This window comes from Lissotriton vulgaris, chromosome 5 (genome assembly GCF_964263255.1).
Source record: "Lissotriton vulgaris chromosome 5, aLisVul1.2, whole genome shotgun sequence".
Classification (NCBI taxonomy): Eukaryota; Metazoa; Chordata; class Amphibia; order Caudata; family Salamandridae; genus Lissotriton; species Lissotriton vulgaris.
Window position 1 is genome coordinate 247393082 of NC_141693.1, and position 22377 is coordinate 247415458.

The following is a 22377-nucleotide window of genomic DNA, read 5'->3' on the forward strand; positions in this document are numbered from 1 at the left end:
GTTTTAAACTGTGCCGTGCTCATAATACCACTAGAGGACGACAGAGTATTGGTGGACACAAGTGCACATAACTAAAGAAACGGGTGTAGTGCTGTGAAATCAGCGAACATGACAGGAGGAAAGCTGGAAAAGAAGAAGAATGCGATGAAGGGAATTGTGAAACTATTAAACGATTGGGCTTAGAAATGGGAGAAATTTTAGAAAAGTAGTTCTGAGCATACTGTTCAAAGTTCAGTTTATTGTATCACAGGTTGCCACTGCATAACAATTAAAAACATTCCCTAAAATCCATATTGTATGAAACTGTCCAAGTAATATTCATGCTTCGCGCTAATATTGTGAGATTGTATAGACGATCTTGCGTATATTAAAGTGCAGGTGAAATGAAGTTAGCGGACAATAAAACAAATTAATGAAGATGTCCAGTCATACAAATTGCAGTACCCTACAAATAATAAAAATCCAACCAACCTATGAATCACAGCGCTAAGTACTAAACGCAGTATAAAAGTAAATAAGTCAATGTTAAAACAGTGAATAACATAGGCTCGGCTTAAAAAAATAATGTGCCACAACATTCAGTTAAATTTTGATTAAACTAATCTCGCAAGCTTAAAACAGATTCAGCGCAGTATGATCCATGCTTATGTGGCATGATTAGCAATTAAGATAATAGTGCAACTATTAAAGTGCAAATACATTTAAAGTTAACTTCCAGTAAAAATATATGATAATGTCTAAACGTACACGTTGGTGTAAAATGGCCGTTCATGATATGCACATCCTGCTGATGTTTGAGCCCTATACTTATGAACTATTCCCATTAGTAAAGTGCAACTGCGAATTTTATTACATGGAATTGTATAGGCTAGACATAAGAAAAGTGCCTATGCGAGTGTATGTAAACGAATCTGTGCTGTAAAACTTAATTGTCCAGATTACTCTGGCAAAGTGCGACATGTCCGTTTGCAGCCTCTCATAAAAATCGCTGCTCATAACCAGCAGCTCTAGGTTTAACAAATGTAGCAATTTTCTATGCAGCATGTATGTAAGATGCTACTGTCTAGTAGATTTCCTTCCAGTCTGTTCTATACCAGCATGATAATGCCGCTCTGGAGCTCCTCAAACTGCATTTTAGAAACAGGCATGGACATCATTTAGTGGTCTCCAGAGGTCGCAGTTGCGACCAGTAGCGGCTGGTGACATTTGAAAGCAGTGGGGCGTACAATTTTTTGCCGTACTGCACTATGGCAAGGGAAGGTTTTTAGATACGAAGCCAGAGCTCAAACGCTTAACTTCACAATTGTCCTAAACTTTTTTATGCTTTAAGGGCATATTTACACACATTTCTAAAACACCAATGCGGCCTGATGCTGATTTACATGACACTGCTTAAGAATGCATGCTTTCAAGAAATTATACAGTGCTTATTTTCACAGCACAGGTTTCACCTTTTTACACATTAACTGCAACAGAAAATGTCTTTGTTCAGGAGCAACAGACCAAGAATTTAATCAGAGTTGGGGAGGATGAACTTGCGGGTTTGACCATGTATTATAAGAATAAAATACCTCCTACTGTATGTAAAAAGGATATTGCAACTCGCTGCAGTGTTACGCGCCAGAACTCATGCGTGACTTGCACTACGCTTCTAAAATACTGCATGGGTACTTTTTCCATATATTATTTAAGAACTAACACTATGGCAGTATTGAATGATAATCCTAGATCTGCGCTAATTGTGTCATGACCGCACATAAAAATGCCTGATAAAGACCATCATGTGTGTTCTGCATCGTGCCTCAGGGCTGTTAATTACCCACAGTAAATCATGACGGTTAAACGAGAGGCCACAAAAACGAGAAGCCACATGACCCAATGAGTGAAATCTTCCAGATCACATTTATCTGACCTCTTCCCAAATGCAGGCAGCAGTTTCAGAATATTGGACTGAACCCTCGCGGCGCCGATTTGGCTCGAACCCCATCACTTCAATATACAGATTTTTACTCCAAACAACGAAAAGCAACTCTTAATAAAAATATAATAATATGAATAAATAAATAAGCACTGTTCTCAAGCAACCCTGTAATCTCAGGCGTACTCATTTCACCCTGCCATTACCACAGACAGCTTCCATACATTTAAGAGCACTTAAACGGTCAGCTGTTGTAAACACCGATTAGAAAACAAACAGATGAAAGACACCATGAAATGCATTTTCATTGAAAACAGCAGAAGCACTTGCCACATAGTATGCAGAAAGATAAGCGCTTCTACCTGAATGTGCATTTTCTGTCTGCAGTATCTTCCTTCAAGTTCCCGCCTTCAAGTTCAACTGCCGACTCCCCGACTCCCGCCGTCCTGTTCTGAATTGATTCCCATGGTGCTTGTCGTCGTCACGCTAAGGCAGGTAGGCTGCAGGCAGCCTCCCTCCCCTCCACCACAGCACAGCGCTGTGATTGGTTCGGCCGGCTGCCCCAACACCACATCATTTCTCTGTATGCTGCAGCATACAGAGAACAGGGAGAGTGGGAGGGGTTACTCGAGGGCAGGGGGGAGCGGCTGGCTATTAACAACAGTGGGAAAGCCACTCCCCCCTGCCCTCGAGTAACGCCCACTCTCTCAACCAGGAACTTAATCTGCTTTCTCGCCGTGCGAGAAGGCAGAAACAAATGGTAGTATTATACTATTTGCTTCTGCCTTCTCGCACGGAGAGAAAGCAGTGGGGCGGCGCCCAAACGCCCCCATGGAGGATCCACCACTGGTTGCGACCCCTAGCTTGTCCCTTGCTACCCCTGGCACTGCCTTTGAGACCCCTGACCTCAAAGTTGGCAAAATCAGCGCCAAGAACACAGGGGTGTCTCGCAATATCAGAGTCAGGCTCTAACCTTTTTGCGGTACATAAGATAAAGTCACAGTGGAAAGTATTCACAATAAATTAAGAAACAGAAAATGAGCAAATAGACCAACTATGACAACACCAAATAGATCATACAAAAAATGTTTATGATTTAGTAATATCACATGGATTGACAATAAATCAAAGCTATAGAGTATAGTGAATATCACATTTATGCATAAATAGAAATCAGGTGCACACAAATGTGAAGTGACAAGTGCGTAATAGGGATAAGTGCAGGTGATGTTCAAAGGAAAGGTGGTGCGCCTATATACAGCCTATATCCATGAACAATCAGTGATGACGAACTATCCTGCAAATTTCATGGCAAATACAAACATTATGATAAGTCATAACAAAAAGATGCAGATATATGTTCTCTGTCATCTAGGTTTGACATAAACTAAGAAATGAGACAATGTCAATGTTTCAACCCCTATGTTAACCAGCAGACTTTGCGCCTTGAAAATAGGGTCTTAATCAGGACCAAAGTAGCGGGAAGTGGCACCGTTTGCAGCGAGAACAACTTCAGGCTGAGATGTGTTGGTGTGGGCCTTGAGGGCTCTCACAGTAAGCACAGGTATTCGTGGTGGGTCGGCCAAGGTTCATCAGTAACCCGTGGTTGGAGGTAGATATCCGCGGTAGGTGAGCCAAGGTTGATTAGTGACCTATAGCTGGAGGTTTCATTTGTCTCATTTCTTTGTTTATGTCAAACCTAGATGACAGAGGACATTGGCCGTCAGAAATGGGTCCTCCACCACTTCCAGTGCCGCAGGTCCGCAACCTTGGCTTCGTTCTGGATGATTCACTCTCCATGCGCCACCAAGTGGTTAAGGTGGCAGCCACCTGTTTCTCCATCCTGGGGTGGCTCCGGAAGATCTTATGGATGCTCCCAGTCTCGACGAGGCTTTCGGTGGTCCAGGCTCTGATCACCTCTCGCCTGGACTACGGCAATGTGCTTTACCTGGGAGTCACCTTGGAGATTCAGAGGAGACTTCAGCTTGTCCAGAACTCGGCAGCCCGCCTCCTTTGTAAGGTCCCGTGGAAATCTTCTATCTCCCCCTTTCTCAAGGACCTTCACTGGCTCGGTTTCGAAAATTGAGTCAAATTTAAAGCTCTTTGCTTTATGCACAAGATCAAACAAGGGTCAGCTCCAACCTACTTACAGTCTCTTGTTCAACAATGCTCCCCATCTCGCCTTCTCAGATCCTCATCCCAAGGTAACTTCCTGATTCCGCGTTTCAAATTGACGAGAATGGGTGGACGCTCCTTCTCTTGCATTGCCCCCAGACTGTGGAACTCTCTCCCGGTGACATTGAAACTCGAACCATCTTTGTTGAAATTCCGCAGAAACCTTAAAACATGGCTTTTCCCTCAATAATAACTGATTTGTAAGCACTTTTCTATTGGCGCCGGGAGACCCCCTATGGGTAGCTGCGCGCCTTATAAATTCAACTACAAATACAAATACAAATATATCTGCATCTTTTTGTTATGATTTATCAACATTTTTGTATTTGCCATGAAATTGGCAGGATAGGTCGTCATCACTGATTGTTGATGTATGTCATGGGGCCATCTATGACCCCATGAGAAGCAGTAATAGGAACATTCTGGCACTGGCATATTCTGTAACGTTTGGGCAAAACGGGCCTCTGTGGCAAAATGCTGGTTCTAGCAATGGTGGTAATTTTTAACATAAGGGGGCAACCACAGATTATTTAAAAAACATAATTGAGTGAACTCATAGGGCTTTCAGATTTCAGTAGTTTGCCCCAACATGAAAGGACTTGAATATTTAGTGAGTGTTTTTTAGATCCTGTAGCCTTTTAGCAATTTTATGTGAAAATTGGGCTTTAAAATGCACTAGTAAAGCACATTTTGTTCAAACTTTTCTCCAGGATGAGAAAGCCCCACCCTTTGCCCTCCCCTAGAGGAATGTATAATATTAATTATGTGATTGTCTAACTTCAGCAATCTTATTTATTGTGATGTCATCAGAATTAAGGTTATGTGACATCACTTCTTGGGATGATGCAAGGTCAAAGGTCATATGATGTCACTTCCTGTGACATCATTATAGTCAGAGGGTATATGATGTCACTTCCGCAGCCGCTACCCTGGCATTTTGGTGAATTGACGTCCAAGCACAAAGAAGCATAAACTGCATAATAGTTTCCGGGCTGCCCAAGGAATAGGTCCACGTCAACTCTGGTTCTAGGAGCCTTCAACCAGGATTTGGTGAAGGACCGCAAGTTTAACGTTCCTAGTCTGAACAAAAGATATAATGGCCTTTTCTCTGAGGGGAAATGGCTCCCAGCGGGGTTTGGATTTGAATGCCAGTTAATTTGTTAAAAAGGTACTTTACATGGCTTCATGCTTTCACCATGTGTTGGCACGGTATTTCTTTTTCAGTAATTACAACGTAGCTTAATTCATCTTCTCAGGATAGGTTCATAGATCTGAACATTCTATTGACGTGAGGATATGCTCAACATGCCTGCAAGAGTGTAAGCTATTGCATTTCTAGGTTCTCAGAAGATCCTGGATAGCCTTCCAAAACTCTTTAAGAGCTGGTGTGGCCCAGACTTAAACCCAGTAACATTCAGGGCGAAAATCAATATATTCCTCCAGGGATACCTTCCCCAGCTCAGCTCTTAGTATTGTCATTGGAGTTCCAGGTCCTAGATGCAATACACACCTTAAAAAATGTTTTTCAATTTTTGTATCATGAGCACATGCCGCCCCTGACTCATGACGGCATAGCCGTCATGAGCATGGAACGAGTTAAAAACGGCATAATCCATGGAAGTGTGCCAAGCATCTTCTAGTTACAGCTTAGTGATTGAGTCCTGTAATACTGAGAACACAGAGGGCCCGATTCACAGAACTAATCTGAGACAAAATCCGAACCTTACTACTTTTGGTATTCAAAGAATGCACTTACTGCTTTTGGTAAACTTACTACTTTTAGTTAAACTTACTACTTTTGGTATTCACAGAAGGCATTTAGTAGTAGTAAACTAACTTTAATACTTTACTACTACCTTCTGTGAATACCAAAAGTAGTAAGTGCATTTTGTGAATATCAAAAGTAGTAAGTGCCTTCTGTGAATACCAAAAGTAGTACATTTAGGATTTTGCCTCCGATTAGTTCTGTGAATCCGGCCCAGAGTTCTTTGTGAGAGCCTGCCTTTCTATTTCCATCCAACACTGATGAGCAGGCGAGTTTGCTTCAGCTGCCCTCATCCTTCAGCAGAATTTTACCAGGACACCCTGCCTATATGGACCCTGGTGGTATAATCCAAATTCCAATCAGATTTGGGCTTGCAACACATACCATGGAATTGCAAAGAGTTTTTTTTAAAGGCTCAATTGCAGATTGTTTTGGGTTACGATATCTTTCCCTTTGAGCAATTCACATATTGAAAGCAGGGATTTGGTTCCCACAACCTGAAGAAGATGGTACGTTGAGGTGTTCAATGTCTTGCGGTTCAAGGTTTTAAAACGCAAACAATAGAATATTAACAAACAGTCGTCTTGATTGTAAATGAGCTTTGTAGGTAAATGAGAGTCAAGATGAACACCGAGGTACTTATAGGTGTTGACCTGTTCTAGTACATTACTATTGGCCCGTCAAGTAAATTTAGGCTGCCTGTTGCTACATCTACCTTTGAAGCAAAGAACCTTTGTTTCACTATAATTCAGGCTTAGTCGCAAATTGTTGGTGTACCCCAATAACTTGACCATTGCAGCCCAATTGGGGTTTTGGTGAGGAGGACGACATCAGCATATTGTATGTTTCTTATTTGTACCATGCCCAAAACTGGGAGGATCCCCCTCTGCTAAGGCCAGGTGGGTGCTGAGGTTGGCCATGTATATATTAAATGAACACGGTGCAAGGACGCACCCTTGTTTTAAGTCCATGTTCATGTGGATTTTGTTTGTAACTCTTCGGACATCCCCTATTTTAATTTCTCCCCATGTTTTGGAATAGAAGCTGATTATTGCCTTCAACGAAGTAGACGGTGCATCCCATTCCTCCATTTTTTTCACATCTCTACCCTTGGAACTTTATCAAAGGCGGCTTTGAGGTCGATAAAACAGAAGTACAATTTACTGGATTTGGTGATCGCTTGTTCACCTGCAACAGGTTTATTAAAATACTCATTCCCACCTCAAAGCCAGTTTGAGGTACTGGGATTATGTTTGAAGTGTAGGCTTAATCCTCTAAATCAGTCAGCAAGTTCGAAACGTTTGGGGCAGTCTCACACCATGGGTGTGAGTGTGCGAATTGCGGCCTGGGGGCACCTATGGTGCCCCTCTGTAGATCCCTGCACCTGGTGGCAGGCACCTTAGGGTGCCGACCACAGGGTGCAGGGATGAACTGCACCCCTCCATTTCACAATGCGGGCATGCATTCCCCCTGGAATGCATGCTCCCTTTGGGTGACATACTATTGCGACCGAACAGGGTTTGGTCGCATCGTACTTGCAGGGCCATAACCGACGACAGTGGGTCAGTCGGTCACGGTTTCTGACCGATGTCGGACGGACTCAGGTCCGTCCGACATCGGAGTCGGCCCATTATTGGTTAAAGACTTTGCCACCTATTTTTCATAGAAAATCACCATCATATGAAATACTCTTACTGCAATATTGACTGTTTTGCCACCTTCCTTCTACACCCCTATCCTATCTTACCCCATATCAACTATACTGTGGCATTTGTAGTACATCCACAACTCAACTGATTCCTACAAAGTGAGGATTCAACTTCCTCTGTGCACCAACTAAACATTTCAGTCCTATGGCCATCAAACCTCTTGCAATTTCATCTTGTGCTCTTCTTGGTCTAAGCTCTCTTTCCAGCTACTCTCCCCACATCTGGTACAAAGCGTTCCTGCCACAAATCTTCTGTGGTGTCACATCTTCTAAAGAATAACCTTTAATCTCCCCCAGAACCTCCTCAACCCTCTCCAATCAATCTTTCACTTCCAACACTACACGCAAACAATGCATACACTTGTCCACAGTTAACTTTCCTCTATTCTCGTACATAGAGCTATCCACATCCCTCCACACTATTGTGTGCAAAAACAAGTTTCTTACCTTTTACCTCTAAGATCGCTCATTCTCTTTCCGAAGCCCTTCCCTTTTCTCACTGTACGCCTCTTCCTCTGGTGATTCAATTCAATGCCTCTAAGCTGATTTCACTCTCATCTTCTTTTCTACTTCTATACCTCAACTCCACTCACATATTATGGTCTGCCTCAAAGCTAACAGAAATGTGACGACATTAAGGTCACTCATGCTAAACTCCTCCAAAACTGGCATCTTAAACTATCCTTCTTCAACAGCACCTACATCCAATACAATCCAGTCTTGTTGGAAATAGGATCCTCAGCCAAAACATCTGGGTTCAACACAGCCCATCCATGAAAATTGAGTCATCTGTTACTAACACAACTACCGCAGCATGATTTCAAGTGCAGAATATATGTAGGAAACGTTGACACACCTTTAAACACAGACAAAACAACAATCAGTTCTCACGTTTTCAGCAGACTGGAGTACTGTAACAGTGTGTGAGTCTGCATCCAAACTACTCTTTTACACCAATAGGCAAGGTCAGAAATTTGGCTGCCTGAACTCCTGTACAAATTACCTAACCATACAACCATCTCAACATACTGGCACTAAGCTGACTGAGTAATTACGAAGAACAGTGCTTTATATAAATTACTGACTCCTGTTTTCAAACCAGTAAACGCACCTACTGCAGATGACTTCTCCAGCATACTCACAAACTTGAAATCTACGTTCAAACAACCTCATCCTCGTAGTCACTCCTCTATCAATCAATCAATCAGGAGTTTGTTAAAGCGCAACTACTCACCCGTAAGGGTCTCAAGGCGCTAGGGGTGGGGGGGGGAGGGGTGCAGGTTCCATTCCATCAAGGAGGGGGTCTGTCGAAGAGCCAGGTTTTGAGGTTCCTTGCGAAGATGGGGAGCGATGTGGTCTGTCTGAGGTGGAGCGGAAGGGCGTTCCATCCTGTCCCACCTCAAAGTTGTGTTCCTTTCTCCTTCTAAGCACTTTGCATTGGAACACGCTGGCACAACACATCTGTTTTAACCACATGCTTCAATAATTCAGAATAATGCCAAAGAAACACTTTTGACAACTTTAAAAAGGATAGTGACTACTCAAGGAATCCTGCTGTGACTGTGTTCAAATTCACTCTAAAAGTTAGTATTAGATGTTTACAGCATTAGTTGTATATGTCTTTGTCTATCACAACCACACAAATCGTGCTACTATTCATTACAATGGCTGGCAATTGGGTAATTGTGCACACTATGTTAACCATCATGCCATCGTTGATTTATGTTTTGTCATTTTTGCAATGTAAAATGTTTATGGTCAAAACATTATGTTCAGCTAGCATTTGGTTGTATTGCCTTATGACATTTGTGTAGGACTTACTCCCCTTAGCTGGGATGCCAGAGTATGTATCTACATGGCAGCATACTACAATGTGTGGGATTTTTGTAGATAGTAGCTGTCTTTATTTTGAGCCTACATGGGAAGTGTTTCTTTGTCGTGAGCAATGGCTACCGAGGTGAGGTTATCGTGCTATGGAATGCAGCATTTAGTAGTGCGATAGATGAGGAAGTGTGGAAGATAGAAGAACATTTTTTAAAATAATTTGTGTTATGCTGTCAACTCTGATTAGCTCTGCAGGTCCATTGTTGCAAGTATATCTTGTTTTCTCAGTCCTATTTCCCTGGCTGCGGAATGAAATCAGAGAAAACAGTGAAATTACAATACCACAGGACATCCTATGCTTGGTTTTGCCAGAAAAATAGACACAGGCAATAGACACAGGCAAGGCTGATGAAAGTGGTGCCGCCGGCATGGCGGAAGAAGACTCGTCAGACACCAACTGACAGACATTCACACAACCAGTTACTAACCCATACATTCACTGAGACACCTAATCACTCAGTTATACAGTCAGTCAAGCACCCTCTGAACCATTCAAACAGGCACTCATACACCCACTGATTTCCCAATAGACCTTGGTGTATATATTTAACACTCATAAACTTTTTTTAAAACACTCAGGGCCTGATTCACAGAATGAACTTAAGACTCAATCCTAAACTTACTACTGTTTTGGTATTCACAGATTGCACTTGCTACTTTTGGTATTCACAGAATGAACTTACTACTTTTGGCATTCACAGAATGCACTTACTACTTTTGGTATTCACAGAATGTAATTACTCATTTCGGTATTCACAGAAGTTAGGACTCCTAACTTTAGGACTCCTAAATGCCTTCTGTGAATACCGAAAGTCTTAAAATTACGATTTTTCTCAATTTAGTAGTAGTAAAGTTAGGACTCCTAAACTGAGAAAAATCCTAATGTTAAGGCTTTCAGTATTCACAGAAGGCCTTTAGGAGTCCTAAAGTTAGGAGTCCTAACTTTACTACTACTAAATTATGAAAATCCCAATTTTAGGACTTTCGGTATTCACAGAAGGCATTTATGAGTCCTAAAGTTAGGAGTCCTAACTTCTGTGAATACCGAAATGAGTAAGTTCATTCTGTGAATACCAAACGTAGTAAGTGCATTCTGTGAATGCCAAAAGTAGTAAGTTCATTCTGTGAATACCAAAAGTAGTAAGTGCAATTTGTGAATACCAAAACAGTAGTAAGTTTAGGATTTAGTCTTAAGTTCATTCTGTGAATCGGGCCCTCAGTCACTGGATGATGCGATCAGTGATGTCATTTGAGATGTCATCAGTAATGTCATGAGTGATGTCACTGACCAGGTCATGAGTAATGTAATATGTGAGGTCATAAGCAGTGTATTGCGGGGGCTACGAGTTATAGTTAGCTCACTAACTATAACAGCTGAATTTCACTGGATTTGAAAGAATGGAACCTGAGCCTAACTGTAACGTCACAGTAACCTTTGGTTTTTTCAGAGAATTTCTAAGGTTTTTTAAAAATTTCATTTCTTAACTATAACATCCCTGTATCGTTTGATTTATTCAGTGAATTTCTAACGTTTTTTACATGCGAATTCGTAACTATAACATCCCTGTAACCTTTGTTTTTTTGCTGTGAAATTCTATGGTTAATTTAAGTAGTAGTCATGTTTGCAGAGTGGTGGAGAAAGGGGGTGGGCCTCTGACTACCTCTCAGGGATCCCGCAGTGTAGGACTTACGGAGGTACCAGGAGGGGTTATTTGCCCCAAGGACCCTCAGGAGCCAAGGGGACTTCATCCCCCAACTAGTAGTGCGTCAGGAGGTGTATTTGCAGAGTGATGGAAAAAAGGGGGCATGGCCTCCAAATACATCTTACCAATCCCACTGTGTGGGACTTACTGGAGTTAACAGGAGGGGAAGTTGGCCCCCAAGAACGTCCTTGGGGGCCAACTAACTCTCCTGTTACCTCCAGTAAGTCCCACACAGCAGGATTGCTGAAAGGTTGCCGGAGACATGTTCCTTTTCTCCACCACTTTGTAAACACAGTATACCCCACTCCACTCTGCACCACTATACGCTATTACAATATATGCTACTACACTGTACCTCACTCCACTTTACACCAGTCCACTCTACCACACTCCACTGAACACCACTCTACTGTATGCCGCTCCACTGTGTGCCACTCTATGCTATTCCACTGTATGCCTCTCCATTCTAATACACTCTAGTCTATGCCAGTGCACCGTAGACCACTCCACTGTACGCTATTCCACTGTATGCTGCTCAACTGTAGGAAACTCCAGTCTACACGACTCCACTGTACCCTACTACACTGTAAGCCAATACAGGGGCAGATTAACAAGAAAGTGAAGCATCTGTATAGATGCAACACTTTACCTGTGCCACCATTAGAAACCCTTGCCCCACTATGGATGCGCTGTATTTACAATACCATGCACCATGGCGCAAGGATTGACAGTTGCGTCAGAAATTATGACGCATCTGTAGACGCAAAAGTCACGCATTGCTGGAGTTGTGTCGCAAGCACAACGCAACTCCAGCAATGCAGGGGAGGCCTATCCTCATTGTGCTGCGTCACTCCTTACACCTGCTTCAAGCAGGTGTAAGAATTTGATGCAGTGGCGTCCTAGAAGTGGCGCAGTGAAATCTTGTAGAGTTCACTGCGTCACTTCTATGAGGAACACCCACCCTGCATACATTATACCTGACGCAGGTATAATGTGACACAGTGCTTTACAACATGACGTATCTCTCTAGATGCATCACGTTGTAAATGGGCCACATTTTTACGCTGCTGCGTCACAAAAAGTGACGCAATAGTTGCACAAAAATGACGCACGGGGCTTGTAAATCTGCTCCACACTATACACTATTCAACTTTATGCAACTACACTGTACAACACTCCACTCTATGCTATTTTACTCTTTGCCACTCCACTCTACGGCACTCCACTGTACACCATGCTAATATACACTATTCCACAGTACTCCACTCCAATGCACACCACTCCACGCTACGCAACTCTATTCTACTCCACTCCACTTTATGGCACTCCACGCCACTCCAGTGTACACCACTGCACTGTATGCCACTCAACTATATGCCACTCTCTCTACCACAGTCCACTTAACGCTATTACACTGTACCTCACTTCATTCTATTTCATTCTACTGTATGCCTCTCCACTCTTCGGCAGTTCACTCTACCCTACAGCACTCAACCCTATTCCACTGTACGAAGCTCCATTCTACGCCATTCAACTGTATGCTATTCCTCTATCTGCCACTCAACTCTACATCACTACACTGTACGCTGGTGATATTCAACGTACAAGATGTACAACGTAGGGGTTGACAAGGAAGGAGAGCGGCCATTGCAAAGAGGAGGCAGCCATAGCAGGTAAGTGCCTTTTTAAAAAAAATATTATTAATTAAGGAGGGTGGAGGGGCTGGCTACCTCCGCTCCGGAATGGAGTTGGAGTTTTGACAAAACTCGCTTTCGCAACGGAGCGCGGAGTAGGCAAAACTCCGTAAACTCTGCTGGCGGAGCAGAGTTACCCGCCCGGGGTTATTTAAATGTCAAAAGTCTAGGTCATGAAGCGTTGTGCTAATCAATTCACCATGCCAGGTTTGCTTTTTTATCGTAAACATTAGATCAGGGATTGAGTAGGTATAATCAACTGAATCTTTATCATTGATCTGTGTGTTTGCAATAAATGGGTACTATTAAATTCACTTGTTACAATGGTGGTTGTATTAGTTATTGAAGTGCATTTAGTTTCAATTTGATCTATTAATGATGAGAGATGTAACCTGTTTTTTGCTAGGAGAGGAAGGATCTACACATTAATAAGAGAGGTGTTTTAAGTACTCCTAAACTTCAACCATACTATAACTATATTTTTAGATATGAAGGTTAGCCTATTTTTTAAGATATCATCATAACTATAAACAGGCCACCACTGGGCCTATCAATTTGATGTTTAGTTGCTGGTAAATCAAAACTTCCATGTGTCCTCCAAGTATAGAATATAAAAAGAATTCAGGAAGGTCCATAGATTAAAGTTATCTTTACACAACTGACACGCCATACCTGCTGAATTCCAAGAGCAAAATTTGAATAATCTGTGAGAGTCTCATTTCTATCTGAGCTCATATCAGGAATGCTTAATGGTATTGAACAATTTATTCCTGTTAAGGCCACTGTATCTGTCGTTTGATGAATGTGTAATATCCCTATTTAGTGGCAGATGAATATTTCTTCCAGTATTAAGCTCTTCACTCCTAGAAATAATTAAATTATCAACCTCATTAGAGGTTGAGTTGTCGGGCCCTTTAAAAGTCGTTAATTGGCATAAGATCATATACTTACTACACTGCAGGTTTTCTCGCAACTGGATTTTAAGAAGTAGGGATTTTTTTTAATTCAATAGCCTTAAGAATGATGTGTGTCCCAGTCCAATAGTAAGTTACTGTGCTCTAAATTTTTGTGAACCAATTTTTGGAGTTCCAACTTGTACGTATAAACTTTTTGACAGTCATTTGATGTTTATTATTATTATTATTATTATTATTATTATTATTATTATTACATTATATTAAAAATGAATACTTACTCGATCCCGAGATTCGACTTATTCTAGGCCCTTCAGTTGTGGACCAATTTCCATTTTTTATTTACTTATTTATTTATTTATAGCTTTAAAGCTAAAACCATTGCAGCTATGAGAACTAAGTGCATCACCATACACTGTACAATCAGGAAATGAGAATCCATTGGGTGCTACATGAAGGGACCAAGAAATGCTCACATTACAATTCATACAGGACACTGTGAGCAATAGTAAAACAGTGACACAGAATTCATGCTGTGGGAGCAAGGCTTGACAAAGAATCATTTGGTATCAAGAGCAGTGGTTTGGTCACACTAATGGGCTATAGATTCGTTCGGGGCCTCAGGAGATAAGGACGGTGCCTGTGTTAGCAGGTACTCTTGGAACAGCCCTCAGATGGATCTCTGACAGAATATCGAGAGCCAGGATATCGACAGACAAAATATCGACACTGGAATATCGAAGGCAAGTATATCGACACCCTATCTACAACATGGTAAGTACAAAAAATATCGAAAATAAAATATCGATGTTAAAAATATCGTAATAAAAAATATCTTATTTTTTTGTGATAAAAAAAAGAAATATAAAGTAAATAATACTTTTATATAATTTAAACTCATGTAAAAATATTTTAGAATGTTTAAAATAAATAAATAATACATATTTAATGTTAAACATTTAATTAAAATTAAACATACAATATGTAATATATATTTAATTAATTATAATATATATGTTTTTATTAATTTAAAAATATTAACAAATACTATAAATTACAAATACATCAACACTAATAAAATAATAACATAAATAATAATAAATATTTATATGTAATACATAAAAACTATGAAATATACTTTCAATATTAAAAAAATTAATTAAACACAACATTATGTAACATAATAAAAATATTATATAATACATAAATAAAGATACATTATATTGGATAGCGTAAGGCAAAAAATTACTATTCAAACTCCATAGGGTGCAACAGTAGGGAATGTGTTGGATAGTGTAGGGGGTAAAATTACTATTCCCACTCCAGAAAGTGCAACAGTAGGGAAAGCGTTGGATAGCGGGTGGGTAAAAAGTACTATTGCCACTCCAATGAGTGCAACATTAGAGAAAGCGTTTGATAGCGTAAGGGTAAAAATTACTATTCCAACTCCAATGGGTGCAACAGTAGGGAAAGCGTTGGATAGTGTAGGGGGTAAAATTACTATTCCCACTCCAGAAAGTGCAACAGTAGGGAAAGCGTTGGATAGCGGGTGGGTAAAAAATACTATTCCCACTCCAGTGAGTGCAACAGTAGGGAAAGCGTTGGATAGCGTACGGGTAAAAATTACTATTCCCACTTTAGTGGGTGCAACAGTAGGGAAAATGTTGGATAGCGGGTAGGTAAAAATGACTATTCCCACTCCAATGAGTGCAAAATTACGGAAAGCGTTGGATAGCGTAAGGGTAAACATTACTATTCCAACTCCAAAGGGTGCAACAGTAGGGAAAGCATTGGATAGTGTAGGGGGTAAAATTACTATTCCCACTCCAGAAAGTGCAACAGTAGGGAAAGCGTTGGATAGCGGGTGGGTAAAAAATACTATTCCCACTCCAGTGAGTGCAACAGTAGGGAAAGCGTTGGATAGCGTACGGGTAAGAATTACTATTCCCACTCCAGTGGGTGCAACAGTAGGGAAAGTGTTGGATAGCGAGTAGGTAAAAATTACTATTCCCACTCCAATGAGTGCAACATTAGGGAAAGCGTTGGATAGCTTATGGGTAAAAATTACTATTCTAACTCCAAAGGGTGCAACAGTAGGGAAAGCATTGGATAGTGTAGGGAGAATAATTACTATTCACACTCCAGAGAGTGCAACAGTAGAGAAAACATTGCATAGCAGCTGGGCACAATTTACTATTCCCACTCCAGTGAGTGCAACAGTAGGGAAAGCGTTGGATGGCGTAAGGGTAAAAATTACTATTCCAACTCCAAAGGGTGCAACAGTAGGGAAAGCGTTGGATAGCGTAGGGAGTAAAATTACTATTCCCACTCCAGAGAGTGCAACAGTAGGGAAAGTGTTGGATAGCAGGTGGGTAAAAAATACTATTCCCACTCCAGTGAGTGCAACAGTAGGGAAAGCGTTGGATAGCGTACGGGTAAAAATTACTATTCCCACTCCAGTGGGTGCAACAGTAGGGAAAGTGTTGGATAGCGGGTAGGTAAAAATGACTATTCCCACTCCAGTGAGTGCAACATTAGGGAAAGCGTTTGATAGCGTAAGGGTAAAAATTACCATTCCAACTCCAAAGGGTGCAACAGTAGGTAAAGCATTGGATAGTGTAGGGAGAATAATTACTATTCACACTCCAGAGAGTGCAACAGTAGAGAAAACATTGGATAGCGGGTGGGTAAAAATAACTATTCCCACTCCAGTGAGTACAACAGTAGGGAAAGCGTTGGATAGCGTAAGAGTATAAATTACTATTCCAACTTAAATGACTGCAACAGTAGGGAAAGCTTTGGATAGCGTAAGGGTAAAAATTACAATTCCAACTCCAAAAGGTGCAACAGTAGGGAAAGCGTTGGATAGTGTAGGGGGTAAAATTACTATTCCCACTCCAGAGAGTGCAACAGTAGGGAAAGCGTTGGATAGCGGGTGGGTAAAAATTACTATTCCCACTCCAGTGAGTGCAACAGTAGGGAAAGCGTTGGATAGCGTACGGGTAAAAATTACTATTCCCACTCCAGTGGGTGCAACAGTAGGGAAAGCTTTGGATAGCGTAGGGGGAAAAATTACTATTCCAACTCCAAAGGGTGCAACAGTAGGGAAAGCTTTGGATAGCGAGTAGGTAAAAATTACTATTCCCACTCCAATGAGTGCAACATTAGGGAAAGCGTTGGATAGCTTAAGGGTAAAAATTACTATTCCAACTCCAAAGGGTGCAACAGTAGGGAAAGCATTGGATAGTGTAGGGAGAATAATTTCTGTTCACACTCCAGAGAGTGCAACAGTAGAGAAAACATTGCATAGCAGCTGGGCAAAATTTACTATTCCCACTCCAGTGAGTGCAACAGTAGGGAAAGCGTTGGATAGCGTACGGGTAAAAATTACTATTCCCACTCCAGAGGGTGCAACAGTAGGGAAAGTGTTGGATAGCGAGTAGGTAAAAATTACTATTCCCACTCCAATGAGTGCAACATTAGGGAAAGCGTTGGATAGCTTAAGGGTAAAAATTACTATTCCAACTCCAAAGGGTGCAACAGTAGGGAAAGCATTGGATAGTGTAGGGAGAATAATTACTATTCACATTCCAGAGAGTGCAACAGTAGAGAAAACATTGCATAGCAGCTGGGCAAAATTTACTATTCCCGCGCCAGTGAGTGCAACAGTAGGGAAAGCGTTGGATAGCGTAAGAGTATAAATTACTATTCCAACTCCAGTGAGTGCAACAGTAGGGAAAGCGTTGGATAGCGTAAGGGTAAAAATTACTATTCCAACTCCAAAGGGTGCAACAGTAGGGAAAGCGTTGGATAGCGTAGGGAGTAAAATTACTATTCCCACTCCAGAGAGTGCAACAGTAGGGAAAGTGTTGGATAGCAGGTGGGTAAAAAATACTATTCCCACTCCAGTGAGTGCAACAGTAGGGAAAGCGTTGGATAGCGTACGGGTAAAAATTACTATTCCCACTCCAGTGGGTGCAACAGTAGGGAAAGTGTTGGATAGCGGGTAGGTATAAATGACTATTCCCACTCCAATGAGTGCAACATTAGGGAAAGCGTTTGATAGTGTAAGGGTAAAAATTACTATTCCAACTCCAAAGGGTGCAACAGTAGGTAAAGTATTGGATAGTGTAGGGAGAATAATTACTATTCACACTCCAGAGAGTGCAACAGTAGAGAAAACATTGGATAGCGGGTGGGAAAAAATAACTATTCCCACTCCAGTGAGTGCAACAGTAGGGAAAGCGTTGGATAGCGTAAGAGTATAAATTACTATTCCAACTCAAATGAGTGCAACAGTAGGGAAAGCTTTGGATAGCGTAAGGGTAAAAATTACAATTCCAACTCCAAAGGGTGCAACAGTAGGGAAAGCGTTGGATAGTGTAGGGGGTAAAATTACTATTCCCACTCCAGAGAGTGCAACAGTAGGGAAAGCGTTGGATAGCGGGTGGGTAAAAATTACTATTCCCACTCCAGTGAGTGCAACAGTAGGGAAAGCGTTGGATAGCGTACGGGTAAAAATTACTATTCCCACTCCAGTGGGTGCAACAGTAGGGAAAGCTTTGGATAGCGTAGGGGGAAAAATTACTATTCCAACTCCAAAGGGTGCAACAGTAGGGAAAGCGTTTAATAACATAGATTTTTATTTTAACATACTTCTAAATAATGTTTATATTTCAAATAATGTATAATTAATTTTCTAAATACATCAACATCAATAAAAAACAAGTAATAATTAATAAAACCAATTACATTTGAATAATTAATTGAAAATAAATTAACAAACACCAATAAATAATAATTATTCAATATTACTCACCAAATAATAAATATTAAAGAATACATTATTTATCATAACAATAAAATATTATTTAAATTTAAATCAATATTAAAAATTAAAATACATTATACAAATTAATCTTTTTTTAAAAAAGTTTAACAATTAATTAATTATTTGTTCTAGTTATTAAAAAAATTTACAAATTACAAATATTATTTGATAATGTAAAAAACAATTATCTATTACAATAATTATTTACCAATTAATAATTTTTTAATACATTAATTATCCAGAACTAAAAATGTACAGATAATTAAATATTTACAATAAAATTACTTTCCACCCAATACCCCTATAAACCCACAACACGCTCCGGTACTAAAACATAAAATTTAATTAAAATGTACATCAGTTACCAATTAAATAATTAATTTATCAATTAAAATAATTATTTGCCAATAAATAATTAATTACAAAATAAATTAAACATAAAAAAATATTTTATTAATTACAATTAAATTACTTCCCATTCTATTCCCCTATAAACCCACATCCCGCTCCGGTACTAAAACATAACATTTAATTAAAATTAACATTAATTACCAATTATATAATAAATTTATCAATTAAAATAATTAATTGCCAATTAATAATTAATTACAAAATAAATTATACATCATTTTTTTTATTAATTACAATTAAATTACTTCCCACCCTTTTCCCCTATAAACCCACAACCCCCTCCGGTACTAAAACATATAATTTACTTACAAATACATGTATTAATATATAAAAGTAATACACATATAATATAAATTATTTTAAATACTTAACTAAAACATATACATAATAAAAAACAAAAAAATAAAACAAATATCGATATTAGTGTCATCGAAATTAGTTACATCGATATATATGCTATGGATATTACTAACTTCGATATTACTTACATCGATATTAAGAATTTCGATATCACTTACCTTAGGGTCGATATTCTGTCCAACGATATTCTTGACATCGATATTCTGCACCTTCGAAATTTCAAACACGATATTTTGGTAGGTCGAAATTTAAAACTCAATATTTTGACTGTGTACCCCCTCAGATGTCCCTGGGTCTGCAGGGAGGCAGGAGCATTGCATTGCATCCAGTTAACTGCTCTTGGCAATTTGCTATTTCTTAGAACCATTCTCGAACAGTGGGCACTCTTTCCCCGCCCCATCAGTGGTGTAACAATAGCCCCTGCAGTCGACGCTTTGCGGGGGCCCTAGCTCCAGGGGCACCCCTCTGTGCACTGGAGGCGGGCCCCTGGCCTTAGAGCTTCTGACTGGGTCCAGAGCATAGGAGGCCCCCTCCATGTACTTTGCATGCGGGGGCTCAAGTTTCGTTATGCCACTGGGTCCCATGTACAGGTCCAGGCGGGTAAACTTGAGCAAAATATTTTGGGGTGGGCTGAAAAATATTTCGGGGGAGCTACTCCTTCCAACCATAGACAGAGTGGCTGTAAGAAAGGGTGAACACACAAGAAAAACCTCATTTACAAGTAAATGGTCTTTTAAAGACCTGTTAAGTACTCGGGTGCGGCTGCAATTAGATGCTCGCCAGCCCACGAAGCTGTCTCCGCCCGGGCTGACACACACGACGGGGAAGGCTGAAGCCCTGTGAGCCCAATGGGTGTTGCCCGCCTGTACAGGTCACCCTACGCTAAGTGAGTCGCAGTGCCAAGACCAGAAGCCGTTTATTATCCTTAGACAACTCTGCTGGGAGACACAGACGCGCCAGCTCTGGCGAAAGATGCAGATGTAAGTGCAATATGTGCAAGATGGTGGAGAAGACCGCCTGCCAGTCTGCCAAAACTAGGGGACAGAGCCAAGCTTGGTGCATGAAATCACGACCCCCATCATGCCATTTAGCGCACTTATGAGCTTGCAGCTTATGTTGAGACAGTTTAACTGAAATGTACAATGTCTGGTGAAGAAAGTGAAAATATATAAGGCGTAGTCTGCATCAGGGGAGAGAAACTGTGTCAGGCCACACACGCCTGCCCAATCCGTAACTGATGAGGATTTGCCTAGGGCCGCCTTCCATCGACTCATAGCCCGCTGTACGCAATTTGTTGGGTAGAAGTCAATTTGTGAATGTGATTGATATTAACCATGCCTGTTTTATTTAGTATTTTGGTGTATAAAAGTTCTTGACATTTTATTAAGATGAAAAGAAGTGCCTTGTTTAATTGTGCCTTTAGGATGATTGATACTTACAAGCCTCGGCCTGATGGTGTGCCTGGTTTGATTTACTACAGGCTTGTAAACATGTTTCCAACCGTGTGACAGTGATTGTGTGTTGTCTTTGAGTGCTTTTCACACCTACCTTCTCTGCATGGAGCTTCACAGTGGTGGCACTGCCTCATGCGGTTCCAGACCTCTGTGTATGCATTGGGCCCACATGGCTTACATTCTGAGTCCGTTGTGTTTCGACACTCCTGGGAGAGATGGTGTCCTGGAAGAATAAATGAATGATTGAATTATCCCCCACTAAATTCAGCTACCTCCCGCTTTATGTGGATTAAAATGTGGATCTAGGCAGAAAATGAAGATTCATCAGGTGGCGGGAAGAAAGCAGTCGAGGGTTTCAGGAGGTCTACAATTTTAGACACTGACAACATCTGTCCTGTTAACATACTTGAGAAATGAAAGCTACATATCTTTAGCATTGCTGGGTTTAAAAGGCGATGCGCATTAGCCACATACGGGGGCATATTACCAAGGGGGCGATAGGCAATTATCCCCGATTTAGCAGCCGTTTTCGTCCACTAAGCGGCGATAATCCTATCGCCCTATTAGCAAGCTGTCGGTAACTGATGTTAGCGACAGCTTTTAGGCGATAGCGAGCGGTTTGGGGCCCGCTTTGCATGTCAGCGATGTTTATCGCTAATGACATGAAAAGTGGGCGTACCCAAATAGCGACTGAAAGCAGTCGCTAACGTCGCTATCGCCTATTAGCAAGGCAGGTGTAGCGTTAGAAATATTCACGCTAAGAGCGAATATCTTCAAATACTAACACCTGCCCAGACCAGTTCTTAGCCATGTTATCCAATGGGAGGTGGATAACATGGCTATTTAGCGATAAATATTGCTACTTGTTGGTAATATGCCCCACTATTCCAGTGCCCAGTCTGCACTGTCAGCAGGGGTTCTGGGCGCAGGGCATGAGTGCAGGCACTGCCCCGTCCACACTGTCCTCAGTACACAGGGGAAAACTGTGCTCAACCGATACAGCAGGGTACTGAGCACAGGAAGTGAGTGCAGGCTGCGTCCTGTGCCCGTTGCCTGCTAGGCTTAGCCAAGCAAAGTGGTTATTTATTGTCCCTAACTGGCTGAAAGTACATTATCCATTATCCATGTGTATTAAGAATTTCGACCAATGAGAAGGCAAATAAAAGGCTAATAGGTAGTATGATATTACACAGAAAACAGCATACTTATGTTGTACTGTATTTATTAAGCATTTTACTTTTGAAGAAAAAAGGTTGTATACACAATACATAAGAATGAACATGTTGTGGGGTTCTAATAACATTTACAAACACTCTATCTCATGGTTGAGTATTATTTCACAAGCAGCTGCATTCACATTGTAGAGGAAGAAGGTAGGAATGATAAACCTCTCTCTTGTAGTTTTGCATATTCCCGACTTATTCCCTATATTCGGAAAGAACCACAAAACAGTCGGCTGCAGGTCATTTTTGGCCCTGCTGTCATTCCGGACTTCTAGCCCGAGTGACTCTGGGGAAACACAATAGTCACTGCCCGACAAGCCTGCGTGCTTCCCATTCC

General features: G+C 41.0%; 1 protein-coding gene across 2 annotated transcripts in view; it reads right to left on the bottom strand.

The window, feature by feature from the left end:
* Nucleotides 1-22377, bottom strand: part of TNFRSF1B (TNF receptor superfamily member 1B) — a 191841-nt gene that overhangs the window by 97697 nt on the left and 71767 nt on the right. The window contains exon 3 of one of the 2 annotated variants that reach the window (XM_086921278.1): nucleotides 20912-21040. The exons of the other annotated variant lie outside the window; for it this stretch is intronic. Within the exon in view, the coding sequence (XP_086777404.1) occupies nucleotides 20912-21040 (129 nt within the window). The remainder of the gene's footprint in view (nucleotides 1-20911; nucleotides 21041-22377) is intronic. 2 annotated transcript variants of the gene reach the window in all.